Source organism: Mesocricetus auratus, unplaced genomic scaffold (assembly GCF_017639785.1).
Source record: "Mesocricetus auratus isolate SY011 unplaced genomic scaffold, BCM_Maur_2.0 Super-Scaffold_100003, whole genome shotgun sequence".
NCBI lineage: Eukaryota > Metazoa > Chordata > Mammalia > Rodentia > Cricetidae > Mesocricetus > Mesocricetus auratus.
The window spans coordinates 13,694,274-13,715,345 of NW_024429188.1; the positions used below are offsets into that span (position 1 = coordinate 13,694,274).

The 21,072-nt window shown below is 42.4% G+C and overlaps 1 protein-coding gene across 3 annotated transcripts in view; it reads left to right on the forward strand.

Moving 5' to 3' along the window:
• Positions 1–6,619: 6,619 nt before the first annotated feature.
• The window catches only part of Prps2 (phosphoribosyl pyrophosphate synthetase 2), a 37,323-nt gene continuing 22,870 nt past the window's right edge, over positions 6,620–21,072 (forward strand). Inside the window, exons 1-2 of one of the 3 annotated variants that reach the window (XM_005074179.4) lie at positions 6,620–6,921; positions 14,793–14,985. In XM_005074179.4, coding sequence (XP_005074236.1) covers positions 6,800–6,921; positions 14,793–14,985 — 315 coding nt within the window. In that variant the 5' untranslated portion in view covers positions 6,620–6,799. Of the gene's footprint in view, positions 6,922–7,454; positions 7,476–14,792; positions 14,986–21,072 lie in introns of those variants that run through there. The other 2 variants (XM_005074178.4, XM_040744042.1) reach the window with 2 other exon arrangements.

Consider the following 21,072-nt stretch of genomic DNA (forward strand, 5'->3'; position numbering starts at 1 on the left):
TATTCTATTCCCCTTACAATTTCATGTCACAAGGACTCTATTACCTCCATCACTCTCCCTGGAAGCATCATTATTCTCCTTTCACGAATCCTTGTTTAGTTTTCTGGGTTCTACACACACCCACTCCTACACAAATACAAATATAAAGAAAACAAACTAGGGTTCTACACACACCCACTCCTACACAAATACAAATATAAAGAAAACAAACTAGGATCTGCATTCTGAGCCTAAGTTACTTACTTCACTTAATATAATATTTTCTGGTCTCATCCATTTTCCTGTTGATTTAGTATTTTTAATGGCTTAATGAAATTGAATCTCTGTGTGTGTGTGTGTGTGTGTGTGTGTGTGTGTGTGTGACATCTTTCTCTGCCGAGTGATGGAAATACAGGTTGATTCCAACTTTGATCCTCATGCTTACTCAGCAAACCCTTTACTGACATCCATCTACTTTATCATTTATGTTTATTACTGAATAATAGTCTATTGAATGGTGTCTTAATTAGAGTTTCTATTGCTGTGAAGAGACATCATGGCCACAGGGGTGGCTTGCTTCTAGTTTCAGAGGTTTAGTACATTATTATCATGGTAGGAAGCACACTAGTAGACATGCCATTAGCTGAGAGTGCTACATCTTTCAGGCAACAGGAAGTCAACTGAGACACGGGGTGCTATCCTGAGAGTAGGAAAGCTCAAAGCCTGCCCCCACAGTGACACACTTCCTTCAAGGAGGCCATTCCCATTCCAAGAAAGCCACCCCTCCTAACAATGCCACTCTGTATGAGACTATGGTGGCAAATTGCATTCAAACTATCACAAGCGGTCACATGGCATTTCATTTATACGCTTATGGTGGTCACTTGTTGCTTTCCTCTTTTTTGTATTTGAATCATGCTGTGGAGAACATTCGTGTAAAGTGTTGGAGTGCCTGCTTTCAATTATTCTGGGCATATCCCAGTAAGTGGAATTGGAGACTTGCTGGCTAATATGGTAACTCTGTGCACAATGCTGAAGGAGCAGCAAGACTGTTTCCCAAAAGCAAATGTACCTTTTAATATCCCTGCAAGCTGTATAGCAGGGCTTCAGTAGTTCCACATTCTCACCAACATATGAGATTAACTGTCTTTTTGATGATTGCTACCCTACTGGATTCTTAGTAGTCATTTTCAGGTTTTTTTGAGAATATATATATATATATATATATATATATATATATATATAAAATCAGGTTTTTGCCTATGTATTTTCCCATTGTTTAACAAAGCTTAGTTTTAGGTAAGTTTTATGTCCACAGCTTTCATCACACTCAATACTCAACACTATAGTCCATACACTTCTGTGGCATATCATGGTCAGAGTTGATGTTAGAATCCACTCTTGATGATGTACCATCTGTGGATTTAACAAATGTACAAAGACACATATCCACTGTAAGTTTTCCCACCCTAAAAATTTCTTCTGTTTCTTCATCCTTCCTTTCCCTCGAACCCTAGGCAGACACTGATTTTCTCTTACTGTAGTTCTAGTTTTGTCTTTGTGAGATTGTCATGCATTTGGAGTCCTGCAGGTTGATGATATTCACTCGGTAATATGCATTTGAGTTCCCTCCATGGTTAATTTTTCAATACAGTGCCTCATAGATTCCATGCTGATCTCTGTCTCACTATGTAACCAAACCAGGCAGTGAACTGCCGATCTTCTTGCCTCTATCTCCCAAGTGTTGGAATTACAGGTATGCCTTACCACACCCTCATGTGTGATGTTGGGGATGGAACTCAGGGCTCCATGCTTATCAGACAAGTACTCCACCAACTGAGCTGCATTCCCAATCTTGTCCTGCATGTCTTTTCATGGTTTAATGATGTATTTTCTTTTATCCACAGATGGCATTCCATGTCCTAGACACATCATAATTTACTTAGTCTTCCACCTACTGAAGAGTATCTTAGATGTTTCTGAGTTTTAACAAATAGAAACAAATGTACAATACTTTTGTAAAAATCCATTTGCAGTCTCCTTTGTCCACTTTTAAACTGAGTTATCTTTTTGTTATTGAGTTGTGGTCATTTTTTCCATACCATAGTCTAGATATAAATTCCTCATGAGATACAGGATTTGTAAACATATTATTACTCTTTGAGTTTTCTTGTTCTTCCTCGATGGTATCACTTGAAGTACAATTTCTTTTTTATTTCAGTTTTGATGTTCAGTTTATACATTTTTGTAGTGGCAGCTGCTTCTAATTGTCATGCCATGTCAAAGAAATCATTGTTTGAGCCACAGTCATGAAGACTTGTACAGGTCTTCTTTCACGGGTTTTATAATTTTACCTATTCCGTTGAGGTCTTTTGTCTACTTTGGAGGAGTGTGTATGGTTTGATGGTCTTGTCCATTTTACAGATACTAACTAAAGAATAGATGAAATGAGTGAATATCTGAAGCAGCTGAAGGAAAATTTGGCATCAACTTTAACAGTTCCAACACGTACATGTGGATAGATTTTAAAACTCCATTGAAAAAATTTGTAAGTAGCAAGCAAAAAGGAAACACATAGAAATTAAAACAAGAAAGCCCTGGATTCCAAATGAACGTGTCACTAATAGAGGAATAAAGTTGAACCCACTTTAGGATATGCGGGGACAGGGTATGCAAGGTGTGTGTGTGCAAGTACTCACATGTGGTGTGCACATATGTGTACACAGGAGGAATTAAGGTGCCTTGGTCTGTCACCTCCTCTTTCTCCCCTTGAAACTAGATCTCTAACTGAGCCTGGAGCTTGAGTGGCAGCCAACAAGCTCCAGAGCTCCTCTTGTTTCCACTCAACAAAGCCCCAGAACTGTAACTGACAGGTGGCTACATTAGGCTTTTACCTGCCCTTTACCTGCAGTGCTGGGGAATCTAAACTCATGTCTTCAAGCATACTCAGCAAGCTCTCTTACTAAGTGGGCCATCTTCCCAGGCCACACTTAGGTTAGTTTGAAAAGCATTTGTAGATGAACCTCAGTGTTTTAACATTAGATCTGCATTATTTTGTAAGCAAATAGATCTGTCAGGGGAGCTTGGCTTTTAGTGCTCTTAGAAACGGTAACTGAAAGGTAGCAGCCACTACTCATCTCTGACTGTCCAGCACTTCCAGTGTGAAAAAGTCACATTCCAAATGGCAACGTGTAATTTATAGGTATAAACTACACATCACTTTGAGGAATTGCAACCTACAAGACAATGAGAATTTCATTAATCTCTTCATGTTGATAACATGTTGCAGTAATACTAGTTTGAATATTTTGTATTAAATAATGTGGATTATTAAAATGACTGCACCAGTTTCTTAGTACTATTCTCAAAATGTGAATTATCTATGAAGCTTGTAGTACATGCACTTGGGTCAATCCTGTTCTAAGTTGAAAAAGAATGTTCTGGAACACTCGCATTCTGATTCCTTTGCTACCTTTGAATAGCCATGCAACTTTGAGATATTTATTTCATACATTAGTCCTAGGTGAGAAATAAATTCATTCAGCAAATATGCAGAAAACTCGACACATAAAAAGAAATCAGATAGATGAAGTAGAAATACAAAATATAAACCTGTTCCCGAGTTTTAATGTTTGATTCTTTAACCCATTTCACTTTTCTTCATTCATAAGTGCAGCCACATATTAACAATGGAAATTTCCACCATTTCAATTTTCCCATGAATATATCGATCTTAAAATACTGAACATTATGCAGTATGGATAAGGACTGAAAGCCCATATGCACAGAGTGTATAGTCTTTGCTTCTGAGTTTAAACAATGATCAGAGGCTATGCTTTCCTGGAGCACCTCTCCCCATTCAGTAATGAAGTTCCCTGTGGCGGAACTTTGGTAGACCTAATGCACAACTCTTTCAGTCATTCATGCCACACTGACTCTGATCATGATCATGTGACTTGCTTTGGGCAGCAGGATATTAGCAAGCAAGATAAAAGCAGAGTGTTAATGTTTGCTCACAAGGCTTATCTTCTTTTAATCAATTTGTTGGCAGAGTACAAAATGAATCTCATTATGTTTCCATTCACGTAGTCATTTATTCATTTGTCACTGAGGTTTGTCTTTTTGGAAGACTCCTTCTTACAACTCTGAAACTACATTGTGAGGATGTCAGAATTACCACCAGGAAAAGGCCACATAGAGGAGGAACAGGCTAGGGGCTCACTTAGACAATTTGTTTTCAACCTGGGGTCATTTTGCCCTGCCAGGAGTTATTTAATTGTGCCTGGAGACACTTCGGTTGTCTGGAGAATGGTTACTGGTTTCTCATAGGTTAAGACTGGGGTTGGGGGAGGCTCCTGATCCTATACATACAGGAGAGCACCATAACAAAGAATCAGCCAGTCTGTCAATTTTGCTGAAGCTGAGAGACAATTGTAGATCAAGGCTTTAGCACAACCTGCCTCCTGCGGATCAAAGACAAGGGTGCTTGGGAAAGAAAGTGTTCACCCAAAATCTAGTGCTCTCTTAAGCCTGTACATTTCTCAGTGACAGTTCTGTGCAAAGCCTGCTTCTTAGGATGATTTTTGTTGACTCCCAGTTTGCCCTTGTACACTCAGCACTCAAGCATAGTCCCTCAACAAGCATTTTCCTTGTCAGACCAACACAGATATTTCATCTCATGCTACACTCTTAGCTTATAGAATCTCATCTACGAATTAACCTAGAGATTGAGAACTTTAACATATTTTTTGTGCTCCATCAGTTTTGTTATCAAAGAATCCTAGGACCCCACCCTGATCAGAAACTACTTTTCCCCCTGGTAAGAGCACGCATATATTTATATTTAGACAAATGTCATGATTAATAAATTTTATCTAGGAGCCAAATATTTAAGGACAGAAAAATTACAGTAACATTGCTAATAGTAAATTTTATTAGATAACTTTAAATATAATTATGTTAACAGAATCACTCAATAAAATTCTTAGACATATGGTTGGGTATGAGTATAAATTTCACCTCTATGGTAATTTATTATGCAAATTTAATTACGGAATAAAGTCATATGCTACTTACCATGTGGAACGTTTTGAGAAATACATCATGAGGTGAATTCATGCTCCTGTAAGCATTGTAGAGTGTGCACAAATGAACCAAAACAGCTGTACATCATTCAATAATATTATCTTAACAGTGTGGTCTGTCATCAGAATTTTTATGCAGCATGTGACTGTGTGTAGCTTAAAACCCACTGTAGGTAGATTGTGATGCTTCAGCTGTTTTTGAGACAATGTCTCACTATGTACCACAGGCTGGCCTGGGATTCTTGATGACCATCTTAACCTCCCAATTGCTGAGCTTACTTACAACATCATCACCTTGCCTTAAAAAATGCAATAGGAAATAGACACCTTTGCAAACAGAATGAAAAGGGGCAGAAATACAACAGGAATGGTGCTCGGGAGAACTTTTTGGCAAGCAGACCATCCAAGTTTCAAAAGAAACCCTTTTGTAAATCCAGTTTGCTTGGGTTTTTACAAACATACCAGACTGGCCTTGAACTCACAGAGATCCACCTGTACCTGCCTCCAGAATGCTGAGATTAAAGGTTTGCATCACAATGGCTGACATCCAATTTGCAAAGTACAAGAAAGGATCCAGATTTGAAAAACCCACGGATATGAACAATCTCCCTAATCCCAGTAACACAGGAAGTACCTTTAGAGTGGGCTACAAGTCAGCTGCAAGTGGCCTTGGCTGTGGATGGCAAGTCAATTCTTGGTGGACTTTAGTAGATCCATGAGACAGAGCGTTGTGAAGGGAGCCAGAGCACCAGCCTATCTACATAAAAATGAGAACTCCAAGTCCATTGGGTAGAGTCAGTGGGCCATCTGAAAACAGGTTTTCCCCCTTGCACTTGTGCGTAGGCCTCAAATGGTGGCTCACATTAATGGTTCCTTCAAGGAGTAACACACTTAACTATTAGGAACCAGACACTAAAATTTTCAGGCTTCGTGGACCAAGAGGCAAAACCGAAGACGTTGTGTGGACATTTATATACTGAGGAAGAAAACGAATTTTCAGCTATTAACGAAAAAAATCGAAAACAAAATAATTTTTGACCTAATTTTTCAAAATGCACGTCTAAATTAATGAGAAAGGGAATTCTTGTTGGTGGGAAACCCTTTTGCCTAGTCCAGCTTCAAAGGTAGTGTACACCATCACATAAAGTGAAACACGCTTCACTCTCTGTTGCAAATTCAGACCACTGTGTGGGTCTTTTGCACATGGGCGCTGGGTGCACTTGAACCCTAAGTATCACCTCTGGGTTCTGAGCTTCCGGGTTGAAAGGCGGTTCTTTGCTGTGAGACACCCCTATGGCCCCTTCCCGCAATCTCTCGCTCGCTGTGCCCACTCCATCTGATTAGTTGACCTCCCGACCTGAAGACAAGTCAGAGAGGCCAAGTGCGGGACATCGAGCTTCCCTAGGGAACAACCGCACCTGGGTGCTTCTGGGCCACCCAGAACTTCACAACCTGCAGCCCAGCTTGCACGGGCAGCAACCGCTTCCCAGCACCCTCCAGTGACTAGTCCGCTGCTCCTCCTCTCTCTCTCTCTCTGGCTCCTCCCCCAGCTCCTCCCCTCCCCTAGATCCCGCCGCCGCGTTTTCCCGCTCCACCAGCAACCGCGGGCACAGGAGCAGCAACAGCAGCACCAGCACCAGCGGCAGCGGCAGTAGCAGCAGTAGCAGCAGTAGCAGCAGCCTGCGTCGCTGTCGCTTTCTCCTTCGCCGCGCGCTCTTCAATCCCCGCGCCTCACCATGCCCAACATCGTGCTCTTCAGCGGCAGCTCTCACCAGGACCTGTCGCAGCGCGTGGCCGATCGCCTGGGCCTGGAGCTGGGCAAGGTGGTCACCAAGAAGTTCAGCAACCAGGAGACCAGGTGGGAGTCACAAGGGGGCCGAGGCAGGGGCCATCGCATGCCCGGGCCACCTCCGAGGGCGCTGCGCTCTCCCTTCCGGGGCGGGACGGCAGCAATGAGGCTTCAGAGCCACCGCGGCTGCGCCCGGGGAGAAAGAAGTCCAGCAAGGGGGGGGCCCCCTCTCCCCCCCCCCGTCACCCTGGAGTCTCTGCTCGCTGTTGTCCCTCTGGTGGCCTGGCCTCCAGCACCCGGACTTCGGCGACCTGTAGACTTCTAGGCACCCAAGCCACTCTTTTGCGCCTGGTGTCCTCAGTCCGGAAGGGCGAGATCGGTGCAGTCACAGAGCGTCTGAGAAAGTGGGCGCAGCCTGTGGGCATCTCATCGGTGCCGGGAATGGTGGGGGCAGGGAGACATCTGTGGATTCGCCTGCCCCAGTTTCCGACTCTCTGTCAGGCAGAACCCCAGACTTGAGCGTGGTCAAAAAGCTTCTGCACAGGTCCCGGACACTGGGTTTACCTGAGTAACTTTCGAACTTCTAGCCGCCGCCGGCGATCAGAGTGCTGCCAGCTGCTCAGGTGACTCTTCCAGAGCAGGGTGGATGTGAAGCACTGCCTTATCCAGAAGGGTGGGTTTGTGTGAGAGTTGGAAAGAGCCGGAGAGCGCAGGACGCACGTGTTGGGCGCCCCCGGGCTTCCTTTAACTTTGCTGCATCAAGTATCGCGAACTAACAGCTTCTTTGTGTTTATGGAGCTCAGCCCCATACAGCCTACCGCAAGACCCTATTTTGGGAAAAATTCCACCCATTTTTCACGTGAGCAAGAGGTGGTAACTGGTATTCAGTGTAGTCACGCAGGCAGTAGCCCTCCTCCAAAAGTGGACTGGGGGGCTCCTTGTCCCACCCGAAACCAATTTCTTTTCCTCATTCTGTTTAGCTTAGTTAACCAACAGAAAGATAACCATTCTACGTTTGGCAAGGTTGCAATTCATCTAAATATGTTCGTAGACAGAAATGTCAAATCTAAAACTTTGAATTTCCAGAAGAAAGCAGAAAATCTTGATGACTTTGAGTCATCAAGATTTTGTGAAGTTAGGGGCATTTTTTTATTGTTTTATTTTGGTTTTCTGAGACTGCGTTTGTCTATGGTTATCTAGGAGCGTAGTGAATTCATGTGTAGCCCCAGCAGGTCTCAGATTCACAGGAATACCCTTGCCCCTACTCCCAAGTATTAAAATTACAGATATCTGTGTGACCAGACCCAGCTAAGAGTCAGGCTAATAGTGATGGCAAAGATGATCTTTTTCTAAAGGCTGTGTGCATCCCTTGGAACCTTTTCTAGGAGGTAAACTCTAGTTACACACCTTGGATGATAATAGGAGGAACAGATGGCAGATGCTATTACTGTGTAGACAACTCAGGCTAAGAATGCTCCTTTGGGGTTAGGGATATAGCTCAGTTGGTAGAGTTGCTTGCCAAACGTGCATGAAGCCCTGGATTTGGTCCCCTGGACCACATCAAAACAGGATGTGATGTGGTAGCATATACTACAACCCCAGCACTTGGGTGGAAGAAACTAGAAAAGCAGGAATTCAAGAGCATCCTTTGCTGCATAGGGGGATTGAGACCAGCTTAGTTAAACATAAGAAAAATGTCTGTTTTAAGAATGGCCACTTTGCCTTTGTTTGTTTGTTTGTTTGTTTTCAGTATTGAGGATGGATCCCAGGTCCTTGTGTATGCTAAGGCAGGAAGACTCAACTACTGAGCTACATCCACAGCTCCCTTTGTGGAGTTTAATAGCTACATCCACAGCTCCCTTTGTAGCGTTTAATATATGGAGGATTCTAAGACTTGGGAGAAGAATGGAGCTAGGTTTGAATATTGCAGGATTTTGTCAGTCCTGGCCAAGTTTCAGCAGCTCTGAGAACACTAGTAGAATAAGAGTCTTTGTTCAGAAGGTGTTGTCATGTAAATGAAGGAGACATTGCTGGTTGGAGTAGGTTTTGAAAGTAAGTAAGGCTATGCTCCCTTGATATCTCAGTGCAGCATGATTCTTTGCTGGGGAGCTCGGCTACTCTAGATGAGTTCCTTGCTGAGTTAGTATTGGATTTCTGCTACAATTCCTATATGGGCTGTTGGGTGAAACTCACTGGGATGTTCAAGTGTAATTGTTCATACATTTATTTGAAATAGAAAGCAGACTTGTTTTTATTTAGTTTGGGTTCTCTTTTAACCAGGTTTGACCATTAGAAATCATATGATGTCTAAGACTCCTTAGCTCTGTGTTATGTTTCTTATGTTTCCTTAGTTGGGCTGGGTTTTTCTTTTGTTTGTTATGGATGTTTTGTTTGCTTTATGCTTTCTTTGCTTCAAGGTCTCGTGTCGTCTAGCCTGGTCCAGAGCTCACTGTGTCGCTAAGCCCAGCCTTGAATTCATGATCCTCCTGCCTTCACCTCCCAAGTGCTGGAATTGCAGACATCCACAATGCCTAGCTACATTTTATGTTTCTGTTGTCTATAAGAATTTAGAAGGTCAATGTGTTAACCGTTCTCATGGTCAACACAGGGACAGAGGTTGATTTTTACACACAGTCCTCAAAATGAGTATTCCTGTTTGGCTGTAGAGATGAGAAAACAAAGGGTAAAAGCAAGAGAAAAATGGATTCAATTTATGTAAGGTAGTGTTTCCTCAGTGCCGCTTGCTGAGTGAGGAGCAGAAGTCCAGATGCCCTGAGCACCTCAGTTCCTAGTTTTCTTAAATGCTACATAATGAGACAGGCACACTTCCACATTCACCTTCTCATCTCCCAAGTGTTTCCATTTTGCAGGGAGAAGTGTATTCCAGCTTCTCTTCCGACTCCAGAGAACCCTCCATGACTTAGAGGATGCTGTTCATAATGGTATCCCAGGTCTCTTGTAGTATTTCACCCTGGTTAATTTACTGCTATAGGGTCCTTACTTGAACCATGGGACCCAGTATTCTGGTTACTACCATTGAGCAGATCACCCAGAACTCAATGGCTTAAAGCAACCTGTTTATTTGGCTCCCAGACGTGAAATTTCTGCAGGTCAGAGCAAGGTAGGTTTGTTTCCTTCTCCAGTGGTGGCACCTAGGATGGGTACTGAGGCCTTGGGACCCATTTTCGAAGATAGCTTACTCGTGAGGCTGGTAAGTTTGGCTAGTTGTTGCCTGGATGCTTGGCTAAGAACCACTCCACAGGGCTGCTTGGGTTCCCTTCTAGCACAGAAGCCATGCAACAAGAGGGAGAGTTTCGAAAGACAGGACGTAGTTAGGTACCAGTTCATAAAGTCCTGGCCTCAGAAGCTAGCATGTCATCACTTCTGTAATATTGTATTGGTCAAAGCCCTGTTAGGTCTAGGGACGGTCTAAGAAAGACTTAGATGCTATGCCACAATAGAAAGACGTCTTTAAAAATCAGGCAGCCATCTTATAAATTACCCTCAGCCATTTAGTATTGCTAAAGTCTTCTTGTCGGAAGGGGAGAGTCTTTTGTTCTCAAGCTGATCCATGCAACCTATGAGAGAACTTTACTACAGATTGCAGTGGAGATGTCTTCTTTGTAAGTAGAAGCAGAATTGGCTTTGGAAGAAATGTTGCCATGGTGTTCTGTGCTCCCCTGGACTGCTAGTCACAGGAGGATTGCAGTTCCTTGGTGAAGAAAGGCAGGGCAAAGAATGTGATCTTGTGGGGATAAACAAGTCACAAGACCAGGAGTTGGGAAACTTTCTGTAAAGAGCCAGATCGTAAATATTTTAGGCATTGCCAGCCACATGTAGTCCCTATTACTGCTATGTCTTGCATGTCTATACACTACAGTCCTGCATAGGTCAACAGGGCTGATGATGTCTTTGGACTTCTGATCCTCCTGTCTCCACTTCCCAAGTACCAGAATGACAGGTGTGTGTCGCCATATCTGGTTTTACCCACTGGTGGGGACCAAACTCAAGGCTTCATACATATCGAGCAAGCATTCTATCAAACTAGAGTCCCAGTCCCCTTTCAGTTTTGTAGACACCCCACAGCCCTGGGATCTTGAGACCTTCCGAAATAGAGACTCTCTGATTTGCTTTAGTCCTCCCATCCGTTTCTACTCTTCCAATTTGAAAGTCAGCTATGACCACATGGAACAAATTTAAATAGTCAAGTGTGATCTTTCTGGGGTTTTTTTTGGGGGGGGGTTGGAGACAGGGTTTCTCCGTGTAGCTTTGGAACCTGTCATAGAACTTTTTCTGTAGACCAGACTGGCCTTGAAATCACAGAGATCCACCAGCCTTTACCTGCTAGGATTAAAGGCGTGCCCCACCACCACCATGACCTTTCTGTTTTAGCATCAGCTTATTAGCATACTTGATTCCATCTGCATATATACATTCCCCTTGCCATATAATCTAACATATGCAAAGGATTAGGGTATAAATGTCTTTGGGGGTATTTATTACTGGGACTACCAAACCATTCTTATTGTATATAGGGGATGCATTTTGTCAGTCCCTGAGCTATTTAATGCCTGCCTTCCAAACTAAATTAGTCCTATACTTGATGTAATTGTATTACATTTAAGTTATGTGTGTATATGTGTGTGCACATGAATGCCATGACACATGTGTGGATGGCAGAGAACAACTCTGAAGAATCAGTTCTCTCCTTATACTTGTAGAAGTAGAATTTTTCTTCTTTCTGTCATGCTCTGTACCCCAGGCTAGTCCACAAACTTTTGGGGGTTTCTGCCCTACTGCATGCTCCAGACTTGCTGGCCCCCAAGCTTGGGGGTTTCTACCGGATCCAAACATTTTACCTCTATAGAGTAGTTCTTTGGTTGCAGATACATTCCAAAATAAATTAGCCCCATATTTGATGTAATTGTGTTAGTCTAATAGTTGGAACATTCAGCTTCTTATGTGTATTCCAGGGACTGAACAGAGGTTGTCAGACTTGTGCTGTATCTGCTTTTGTCTACTAAGCACTCTCATTGGCCAAAGAATTGTGTTCACTCTTTAGCACTCAAAATAAGGGGATAGATTTCAGTCTCTTTCTGTTCCTTTCATCTTGTCTTTATAGTGTACTCTTAACGTCCATAACAGAGAACCTTATGCAGGAGTGTGATCGAATATCAAAACTCATTTTCAGAGCCCAGTATGGTGGCACATGCCTAAATTCTAGCACTTAGAAGATGGAGGAAAGAGGAAGAGGAGTTCAAAGTCATCTTGTCTGGGACTCTAAGTGTGTGCCACCACACCAGATTCTGATGATGTATTTTTGAGGAGCTGTATTCAGGTTGATACAGGGAAGTTTTCTGCATTCATTTTTCTAGTGTGGGGGATGGAACCCAGGGTTTCCTATTTGTTTATCCAAATACTCTACCTCTGAGCTCCATTCATTGCCCCAGTTTTCTGTAGCCTATCTCAAGATAAGAAGTTACACAGGAAAAAAGGTCCCAAATATATAAAATTGTTCTGACTATCTGTTGGAACAGGATTGTTATTTTAAAACAAGAGTTCTTATCAGAGCTGCTAATTTTTTGTTCTCTGATATTCTGTGAAGGATGTGCCAGAGTGCATGATGTGATGTTTTCCTTCTCTGTTTGGCAGCCATATAACATGGATGGGCTGACTTTCCAAAGCAAATTACCCCAGATTCTATAACCTTAAGCCCAGACATTTTTAGACACATGGTTTTCAAAAGGTTGGCTACTAGTAACTCTCCAGGAGCTACAGGATGACAACTAGCAAAAGAAGGAAGTATACCATAAACAGATACAGAAAATGACCGGTGGAGTGCTGCAAAGAGGTGTCGAGAATCCCTATGGCAGCTGAGCCATTCATGTCATCCAGCTGTGAGTAGGATATTGGCAGAATGGGAAAATGGAGATGGACTTGAAGGCTGACTCTGGGAGATTGAAATTATTAATGGGGTGTGGGGAATGGAAAATGAATGTGTAGTAAATAGAAAATTCACCAGAGAAAGCCTAAGGTAAAACACACACACACATACACTCACACTGAAACTTGTGCATGAAAGAAAAAATAGGAACACGGGTTTTAGTTTACTTCACAGCTCAGCTCTGATCATCATGGACAGAGTTCAAATGTAGCAGTCAATCTTTAGCTTGAATACTGATCTGTATTGACACGATGGTGAGGTGGGAAGCATTCATCTGTGTGATGGAGCAGAGAGGAAGAGATGTTAAATCTTCATCTTCTGTATTGAGAGGTCAATACCTGATGCCTAATGAAAAATCAAGACTCAAGTCTTGAATGATAGTTGGAGACTTGAAAATAAATCTCTCTCTAAAAAGCCATCTAAGACTGAAACTGGTTGTCTCCTGACTCTTTAACTGTTATAAGCCTTACAGTGTGTGTGTGTGTGTGTGTGAGAGTGTTAGAGAGAGAAAGAGAGAGAGAGAGAGAGAGAGAGAGAGAGAGAGAGAGAGAGAGAGAGAGAGAGAGAGAGAGAGAGAGAGACTGGTTCTCCCTCTGTAGTCCAGGCTGGCCTGGAACTCAGGAATCTCTTCTCTCAGCCTTTCCCGAGTACTGGTATTATAGGTAGAACTACCGTATTTTGATCATGATTTGATTGTGTGTGTGTGTGTGTGTGTGTGTGTGTGTGTGGTATGTACACGTGCTTCCAGAGGTCAGTATCAGATGTCTTTCTACATCCCCCTCTGTTTTACTTTGTGAGATAAGACTCTCAATGAACCTGGAGCTCATTTATTCAGCTGGCTGGCTGGCTGACTGGTTGGCCAGCCAATCAGTTCCAGGGATCTACTGTCTCTGTTCTCCCAAAGCTGGGATTATATATGTGTGTGCCATTGTACCTGACTTTTTTTTAAATGTTCGTTCTGGAATGCCAAACTCAGGTGCTCTATGCTTGTGCACATTACCATCTGAACCATGTCTCCAGCTCCTGTGATTTGAATTTTTAAAACAATATCCCTGGTTAATAATAGTAGAAAAATCAGCACAAGGAATTATCAGAGAAGGCCTGGAACTTAGAAAGGTTCCTTGCAAGGTCAGCTCTTGGCGGGCCTATGGGAACTTAGCTCTAACAGGGATTCCCACACAATTCTTCAGTAAGAATTGGCTTGTTGTGTGTGAACTATTAACAGCCAGGAAACAATGTGGCTTACACTGAGCTCCCGCCCGCCTGGTACAAAGCTAGCATTTTGGTATGCACTAGGCAGTGGGTGACTACATTGACCAGCTTCCAATAAAAAGCCTGGACCCTAAGTCTGTACATCTGCCCTAGTAGGTAACTCTTCCCTCTGGACGCTTTGAACAAGACTCCGCTGGGGGAGAATGCCTGGAAGTTCACACCTGGATTCCGTTGTGTGCTTTTCCCTTTGCTGATTTTGTTCTATGTTCATGCCATCTCATATGTCACAGTTAGGACTGTGACTCCATACCGAGTCCCAGGTTTGGACCTGCTGGATTGCTGAAGTTGGAGATAGTCTGAGAGTTTTTCAGAGACCTTGATGTTAACCAGGGTTGTGATGGCTGATTGGTAATTGTCAACTTGACAGAATCTAAGATCACCTGGGAGATGGGCCTGGAAGCCAGCTTGTGGGAAATGGTCTTAATTGTGTTAACTGAGGCAGAAATGCCCACCCACTGTGCATAGCACCATTCCTCAGGCTGGGCCCCAGACTCTGTAAGAGGGAAGGAAACTGAAAAGCGGCATAAATCTGTACTTTCTGCTTTCTGATTGAGAGTAGAGTGTGCACAACTGCTTAGAGGTCCCTCCATTTTAACTTCCCAGAATAATGGGGTATACCTTGAACTGTGAACCAAAATAAGCACCCCCTCCTTAAATCAATTTTCCAGAGTGTTTTTAAACACCCGCAAGCAAAGACAAGTAATATGGCATTGTTCTTTTGTAGTGTTGAGATTGGTGAAAGTGTGAGAGGGGAAGATGTCTATATCATCCAGAGTGGCTGCGGTGAAATTAATGACAACCTGATGGAGCTACTCATCATGATCAACGCATGCAAGATCGCATCCGCATCCAGGGTAACTGCTGTGATACCCTGTTTCCCGTATGCTCGGCAAGATAAAAAGGACAAGGTAGGCGAGGTGTGTCTTGCCCTAGAAACCTACTGTGCTCACCAGTTTTCTTACCTACTGCCTTCATTAGACACTCAATTATTGGCTTTCCTGTTCAATAATCATGTAAATATATGCCCTCACCTTGTCTATTTCAGATCTGTCATTGAACCCACCATATGTACCAACACAGACAATGTGTATATGTATTCAAAGACATTCAAGTACCATTAGCCTTGTCATATTGGAGTTTTGTAAGGTGGTGGATAGAGCAAAATAAACACATTTACACACATGTGCATGAACACACACACACCTCAATGAATACAGGTGAACTGAAGACCATCCGAATTATCTCACAGCTTTGCATCAAGGTGAGGACTCTAGTTTCAATATTGTGTTCTTGCAAGTGAATACGTTTGTTCTTAGCCTTTATGACACATCAGAAAAGTTGGAATTGAAACAAATATTGAAGGAGCTTATCTTGGTTGGTTAGGGGTATTATCACAAATTAATGTGAGCTGGACAGATTTACAGAGCAGGAAATTATTCTTTAGAAGTTCACAGACCAGATGTCTGACTGAGGTCAAGGTGTGTCAGTGCTGAGCTTATTCTAAGGGAGTACCCTTCCTGCCTCCTCCAACTCCCAGACATTCAGGCTTCTCTTGGCTGGTGGCTCCCATTGTTTCAGTCTCTGTCTTGGTCTCCAAGACACTTCTCTCTATGTGTGATACTGTCACTGAATTTAAGGCCTTCCTCATCCAGGATGATCTCATCTTATGTTTCTTTTCTAATTATATCTGGAAGAATGCTACGCCAAGTGGCATTAATAGGTTCTGGAGGTTAGGACATGGACATATCTTTTTGAGGTCTTCAATCCACCACAATTTCATCCAGCTTCCTCTAAGACCCTAGGGTAGAATCTTCCCCACCTTGCCCAGCTCCTGGGGGCTTCAGGCATTTCTTTATTGTGGCTACATACTTTCTCCCTGTCTTCTATGCCATGGCTTCTCCTCCAGTCTCTGCTTGTATCCTTTACAAGGACACTATCATTGCATTTGGGGCCACTCTTATCCAAAATGACCTCATCTCCATACCTTTACATTAATAGCATCTGCAAAGACCTTTCTACAGTGAAATTCCATTCCAGACTTGTAGGTCAGTATGAATTTGGGGAGACAATATCACTTCATGACAGTGATGACTTGAAGATATCATTTCAAAAAAGCACTTAAGATTCCCATGGATTTAAAAAACAAAATAAAATAATAACCTGTATAAGCATGAATTCTTGTGCTTCTTGAATTTGAATCCCAACATCTTCAGGAACAGTTTCCAGAGTCTGTGCCGAACACAGCTAGTCACTCATTGTTTTACTAAAATGTGATATGAAGAATTACATTCAGCACTTAAGATATGATTTACCATATATGGATAGAAAGAGACAGCCAAGTTTTTCTATAAATGACTGGTTTTTATTGCAGCTACTCAGCTGTGTACCTCAAAAGCAGAGATAGAGGACAATATATAAATGACAAATATAGACGACAAATATAGGGAGGAGGAGGGTAGACAGAGATGGTGGGTTAGCTTCTAGGTGAGAATAGTCAGTATGTAAAGCATGCATATGTGAAACTGTGAAACAAATCAATTCAAACTTATTTATAGACACATGTGACTTTGTATTTTATATGCCATGAAATATTATTTTCATTTCTCCCCAATCATTTCAAAATTCAAAAGAAACTTTATAGCTTATAAACAGGACCCAGTCATATAGCAACTTAAGTTTGGCCTACATGCCACACTTTACATTAGAGTACTGCTTAGTTTTATAGTCAGTTTTATGTTAGTTTAAGTAAGGATCTGTGCTGAGTGGCTTATAAAATAAAGGGTTTATTTAGTGAGGCTGGAAAATCCAAACAACTCAACTGTGGCATCCCAGCAGGTGTTCACAATATGGCAGAGAAAGGAACTAGCCATATAGAGAAGAGATATGTGTGAGCAAGAAAAAAAGAATGGGAATGGAGCAGCTTCATTCTTTTTTTTTGGTTTTAGGATACAGGGTTTCTCTATATTGTTTTGGAGGCTGTCGGTCCAGCCTGGCCTCGAACTCACAGAGATCCGCCTGTCTCTGCCTCCCAAGTGCTGTGATTAAAGGCGTGCGCCACCACCACCCGGTTAGCTTCATTCTTTTTATAACAACTCTCTCTTGCAGGAAGTTACTTACTGAGATGGTTAATTTTATTTGTCCACTTGACACAACCTACAATCACCTGAGAAGAAAATCCTAATGAGGGATTGTCTAGGTCAGGTTGCTCTGTGGGTGTGTCTTTGGGAATTACCTTGGTTATATTAATTCATGTCAGAAGATCCAATGTGGAAGGGGGCAGCACCATGCCTTTGGCTTAGGTTCTAGGTTGGATAAAAGAAAAGTGAGCTGAATGTAATAATTCATACATTCATTCTCTCTGTTCTTGATGAGAATGTGAGTAGCTGCTTGAAGTCAGTGCCCCCTCGAGTTTTCCAGGATGGTGGACAGTATCCTAGAATTAGGAGGCAATTAAATCCTTTCTCCTTTAAGTTGTCTTTGTCAATGTGTTTTACCACAGTAACAAAAAGGAAACTAACTGCCAAGATGTTTGTTAATATGATTAATTTGAATCAATTTCATTTCATGTAGATTTTATATTTTGTGGTTGGCTCAGGAGATAATGTGACATTGTATTTTCTTCAGTAATTTTTTTCCTTACAAGGGTCCTGTCCATTTTTCATGGGAGGCATTTGTTGGAACCCCAGATTCTTCTTTAAGATATACAAATATTGAGACACATTTGGTGGTTGTTGTTGACATAACTGATATATGGTCACATTTTCTCAAGTGGCATTTGCTAATTTCTCTTCTTGCTTTTATTCCCAATTTATGATAGAGAAACTAACCTGTCTGTCACTTTCCCCTTGCATTTCAAGAAATGTGGTGGTCTTTTGGTCTCTGTCCCCGACTGCCAGCACTGCCACCATCCACTGTGCGAGCAAAAAGAGCCCTGTGGGTTCCTCACAACACTAGTGACTTTGTTTGTTACAATTTTTTACATTTAGTGTGGGGGTGAGTTTGGGTATGTTTGGGTGCACATGTGAGAGTCGAACAGCTTGTGGGCATTATTTGTCTCCTTCAACACGTGAGTCCCAGGGATTGAATGAACACATCTCATCAGATTTGGTGACAAGCACATTTACCAACTAAAATGAACTTACCCCACCTTCTCTCACCCCCAGTGACTGTTTTTCAGAGCTTCAGTGTGTGACCTACTATCTACCAGTTTCCCTGTTGAGAGACATTTAGATACGTTTTTCATATGGGGCCATTTTGAACATGCCTTTCCAAACTTAGCTGCTACTAAGACCATCATCAATAGGTGAGGATATGATGAAGTTTGTGTGACAATGAGTGCAGCTCAGGAAACTGACCCTTACTGTTAGAGAAGAGAAGCAACCATAGCAGTGTTTTATTTCTTAGCACCCCTGCAACAAATGACTACAAATGGTAATTGGGAATGGCTTTAAAAAGCGGTAGTGTAGTCTCTTGTAACTCTGAAGTTCAACAATCCCAAATCAGGCACCAGCATTCTAGCTACACCAATGGATATTAAATGAAGTCATTGATGAATGGGGTTGAACATTTTTCAGCCTTGTTTAAGCTTTGACATAGTGTAGATAGAATTATCACTGATCACTTCCAACAGGACATTCTAGAGCAGTGGTTCCCAACCTTCCTAATGCTGCGACCCTTATGTTGTGGTGACCTTTAACCATGAATTATTTTCATTGCTGCTCCATAACTGTAATTTTGCTACAGTTATGAATCATAATATAAATATCTGATATGCAGGATGGTCTTAGTGACCTCTGTGAAAGGGTTATTTGAGCCCCCACGGGGTCGCAACCCATAGGTTGAGAACCACTGCTCCAGAGATTAAAAGAAAGCTCAAGACTGACTGTGCCAGGAAACAAGTATCCACTCCTCATACTGTTCTCAGCAAATCTAATACGTGACTACTCTTGTATAGGTATGTAACCCAAACTGACTTTAAGGAGGCCAAGACCTATGCATTGTTCTGGAGCTGTGACTTCCTTTATTTTACTTCTTTATTGTATGCTTTTGCGGGGAGGAGTCCTTTTTGGTTTTTCAAGACAGGTTTTCTCTGTGTAATGCTGGCTGGACTGGAACTCACTTTGTAGACCAGGCAGGCCTTGAACTCACAGAGATCCACCTGCCTCTGCCTCTGCCTCCTCAGTGCTGGGATGAAAGGCAATGTGCCACGTACGCCTGGCGACTTCCTTTATCTTAATCTTACCTTTTTTTACCTGTGTGTGTGTGTGTGTGTGTGTGTGTGTGTGTGTGCATGCCACAACACATATGTGGAGGGCAGAGGGTACCTTTGTGGAGTCAGTTTTCTCCTTCCACTTTTCTGTAGATCCAGCTCAGGCTTGCATAGCTGAGTTACCTGGCAGGACCCTCCAACCATGACTTCGGATGGATCTGTGTAGTCTGTGTGACTCAAATTATAGTGAGGGAACAATTTCATTCTCATCCAGTTTAATCTGTTAACCTGTCATTCAAGGTGTCCCATTTGCATTCTGGAAAGTTCTAACAATTTACTTCCCTCGGGCCACGAAGTTTAGCTTGGTGCTGGGAAACTGCTGGGTGAGGGCAATGAGGACTTAGTAAGAGAAATAAGAAATGACCAGAGCCCGGTAGTTTACTTCATTCCTTAGCCAAGTATTACTATTTCCCGGTGTCTGGGACTATAAGTGCACCAACCATGGTTTGGGATGGAGGAAGGTACTTCTATTTTTTTTCTTCACTTAAGGAGGTAGAAAGCCAGGTGGTGTCTGAATGTCGTAGAAAGCCAGGTGCCACACTTAATCTCTGGACCTAGACAGAGTGTTCTTGTTGGCTACAGGAGGAGCTCTGGGCAGCCCTCCCAGGCTGCCTATTGTTCTTTTCTCTTCCTTTGGGACTGTATTGCCCATAATCTCTAATGGCACAGAGAAATTCTGTGTAATTGCCTCTACCAAGAAGTACCTGCTGAAAAAAATCCAGAAAAATCTTGGGACTTTAAACCCATCTTCCAAACTTGTTTCGTGTGTTTTTACCCTTTGTTCTCTGTCTGTGGAGTAGTTTATTTAGCTTTAATTTGTAAGGACCAGAACCCAAGAGCAGCTTCTCACAGGAAAGTAACTGTTTCATAAATGACCACTTAACACAATGGAATATTCACACAGGAAAGTGATGATGATGTCACAGTAATTGTCAAAGGCTTGATGTAAGCTTTGAAATAAAACAGGCTCTGCTTTGAATTCCAATACCATGATTCACCCTGTTTGCCCTTTGTAAAAGTTACCTAAACTCTGCACCTTCAGTGTCCTCACCTGTACACTGAGGACAGGATAGCTTCTATGAATGAAGTTTCTGGCCTAGCATACACAAGTGGACAAGCTTTCTGAAAAGAACTAAGTGTTAATATTTGGGGCTTTGTAGCTAGCCCATTGGATGGTTATTGCAACAAGCTCAACTTCTACCATTTTAGTGTGGATACTGCCGTAGCCAATATTCAAATAAATGGGTATGGCTGTGTTTCAAGAGTGCTTTATTTATGCCCACTGAACTATGGATTTTATGTCACCTTCAAATGGTACAAACTCTCATTTTTGTCTGTTTTCTAAGTGTGGAGACCACCCCTAGGCCCAAACCAGGTATCAGGCAAGTCTAGCCCATGAGTCGACGTTTGCTGGTGCCTATAATTGCTAGTTCTCTTCCCTGGAGAGAACAGTGGGTTGTGAACCAGTCAGGGATAATTATTTCTGAGAGAGTGAAGGGCTGTCAACTTGGATTTTTTTCTTCTTTTTTCAGAATGATTTGTAAGGTGAGGTTCATATTCCAATGCTAAAGCAATCGACACAGTTCCCTGTAATATTGTAGTCTATGTGTGTCTGTGTGTGTGTGTGTGTGTGTGTGTGTGTGTGTGTGTGTGTGTGTGTTTGAGGGAATGTGTATGTGTGCAAATCCTGTACACTTCTGTGTGCATGAATAAGAACACAAGTTCAGATACTGTT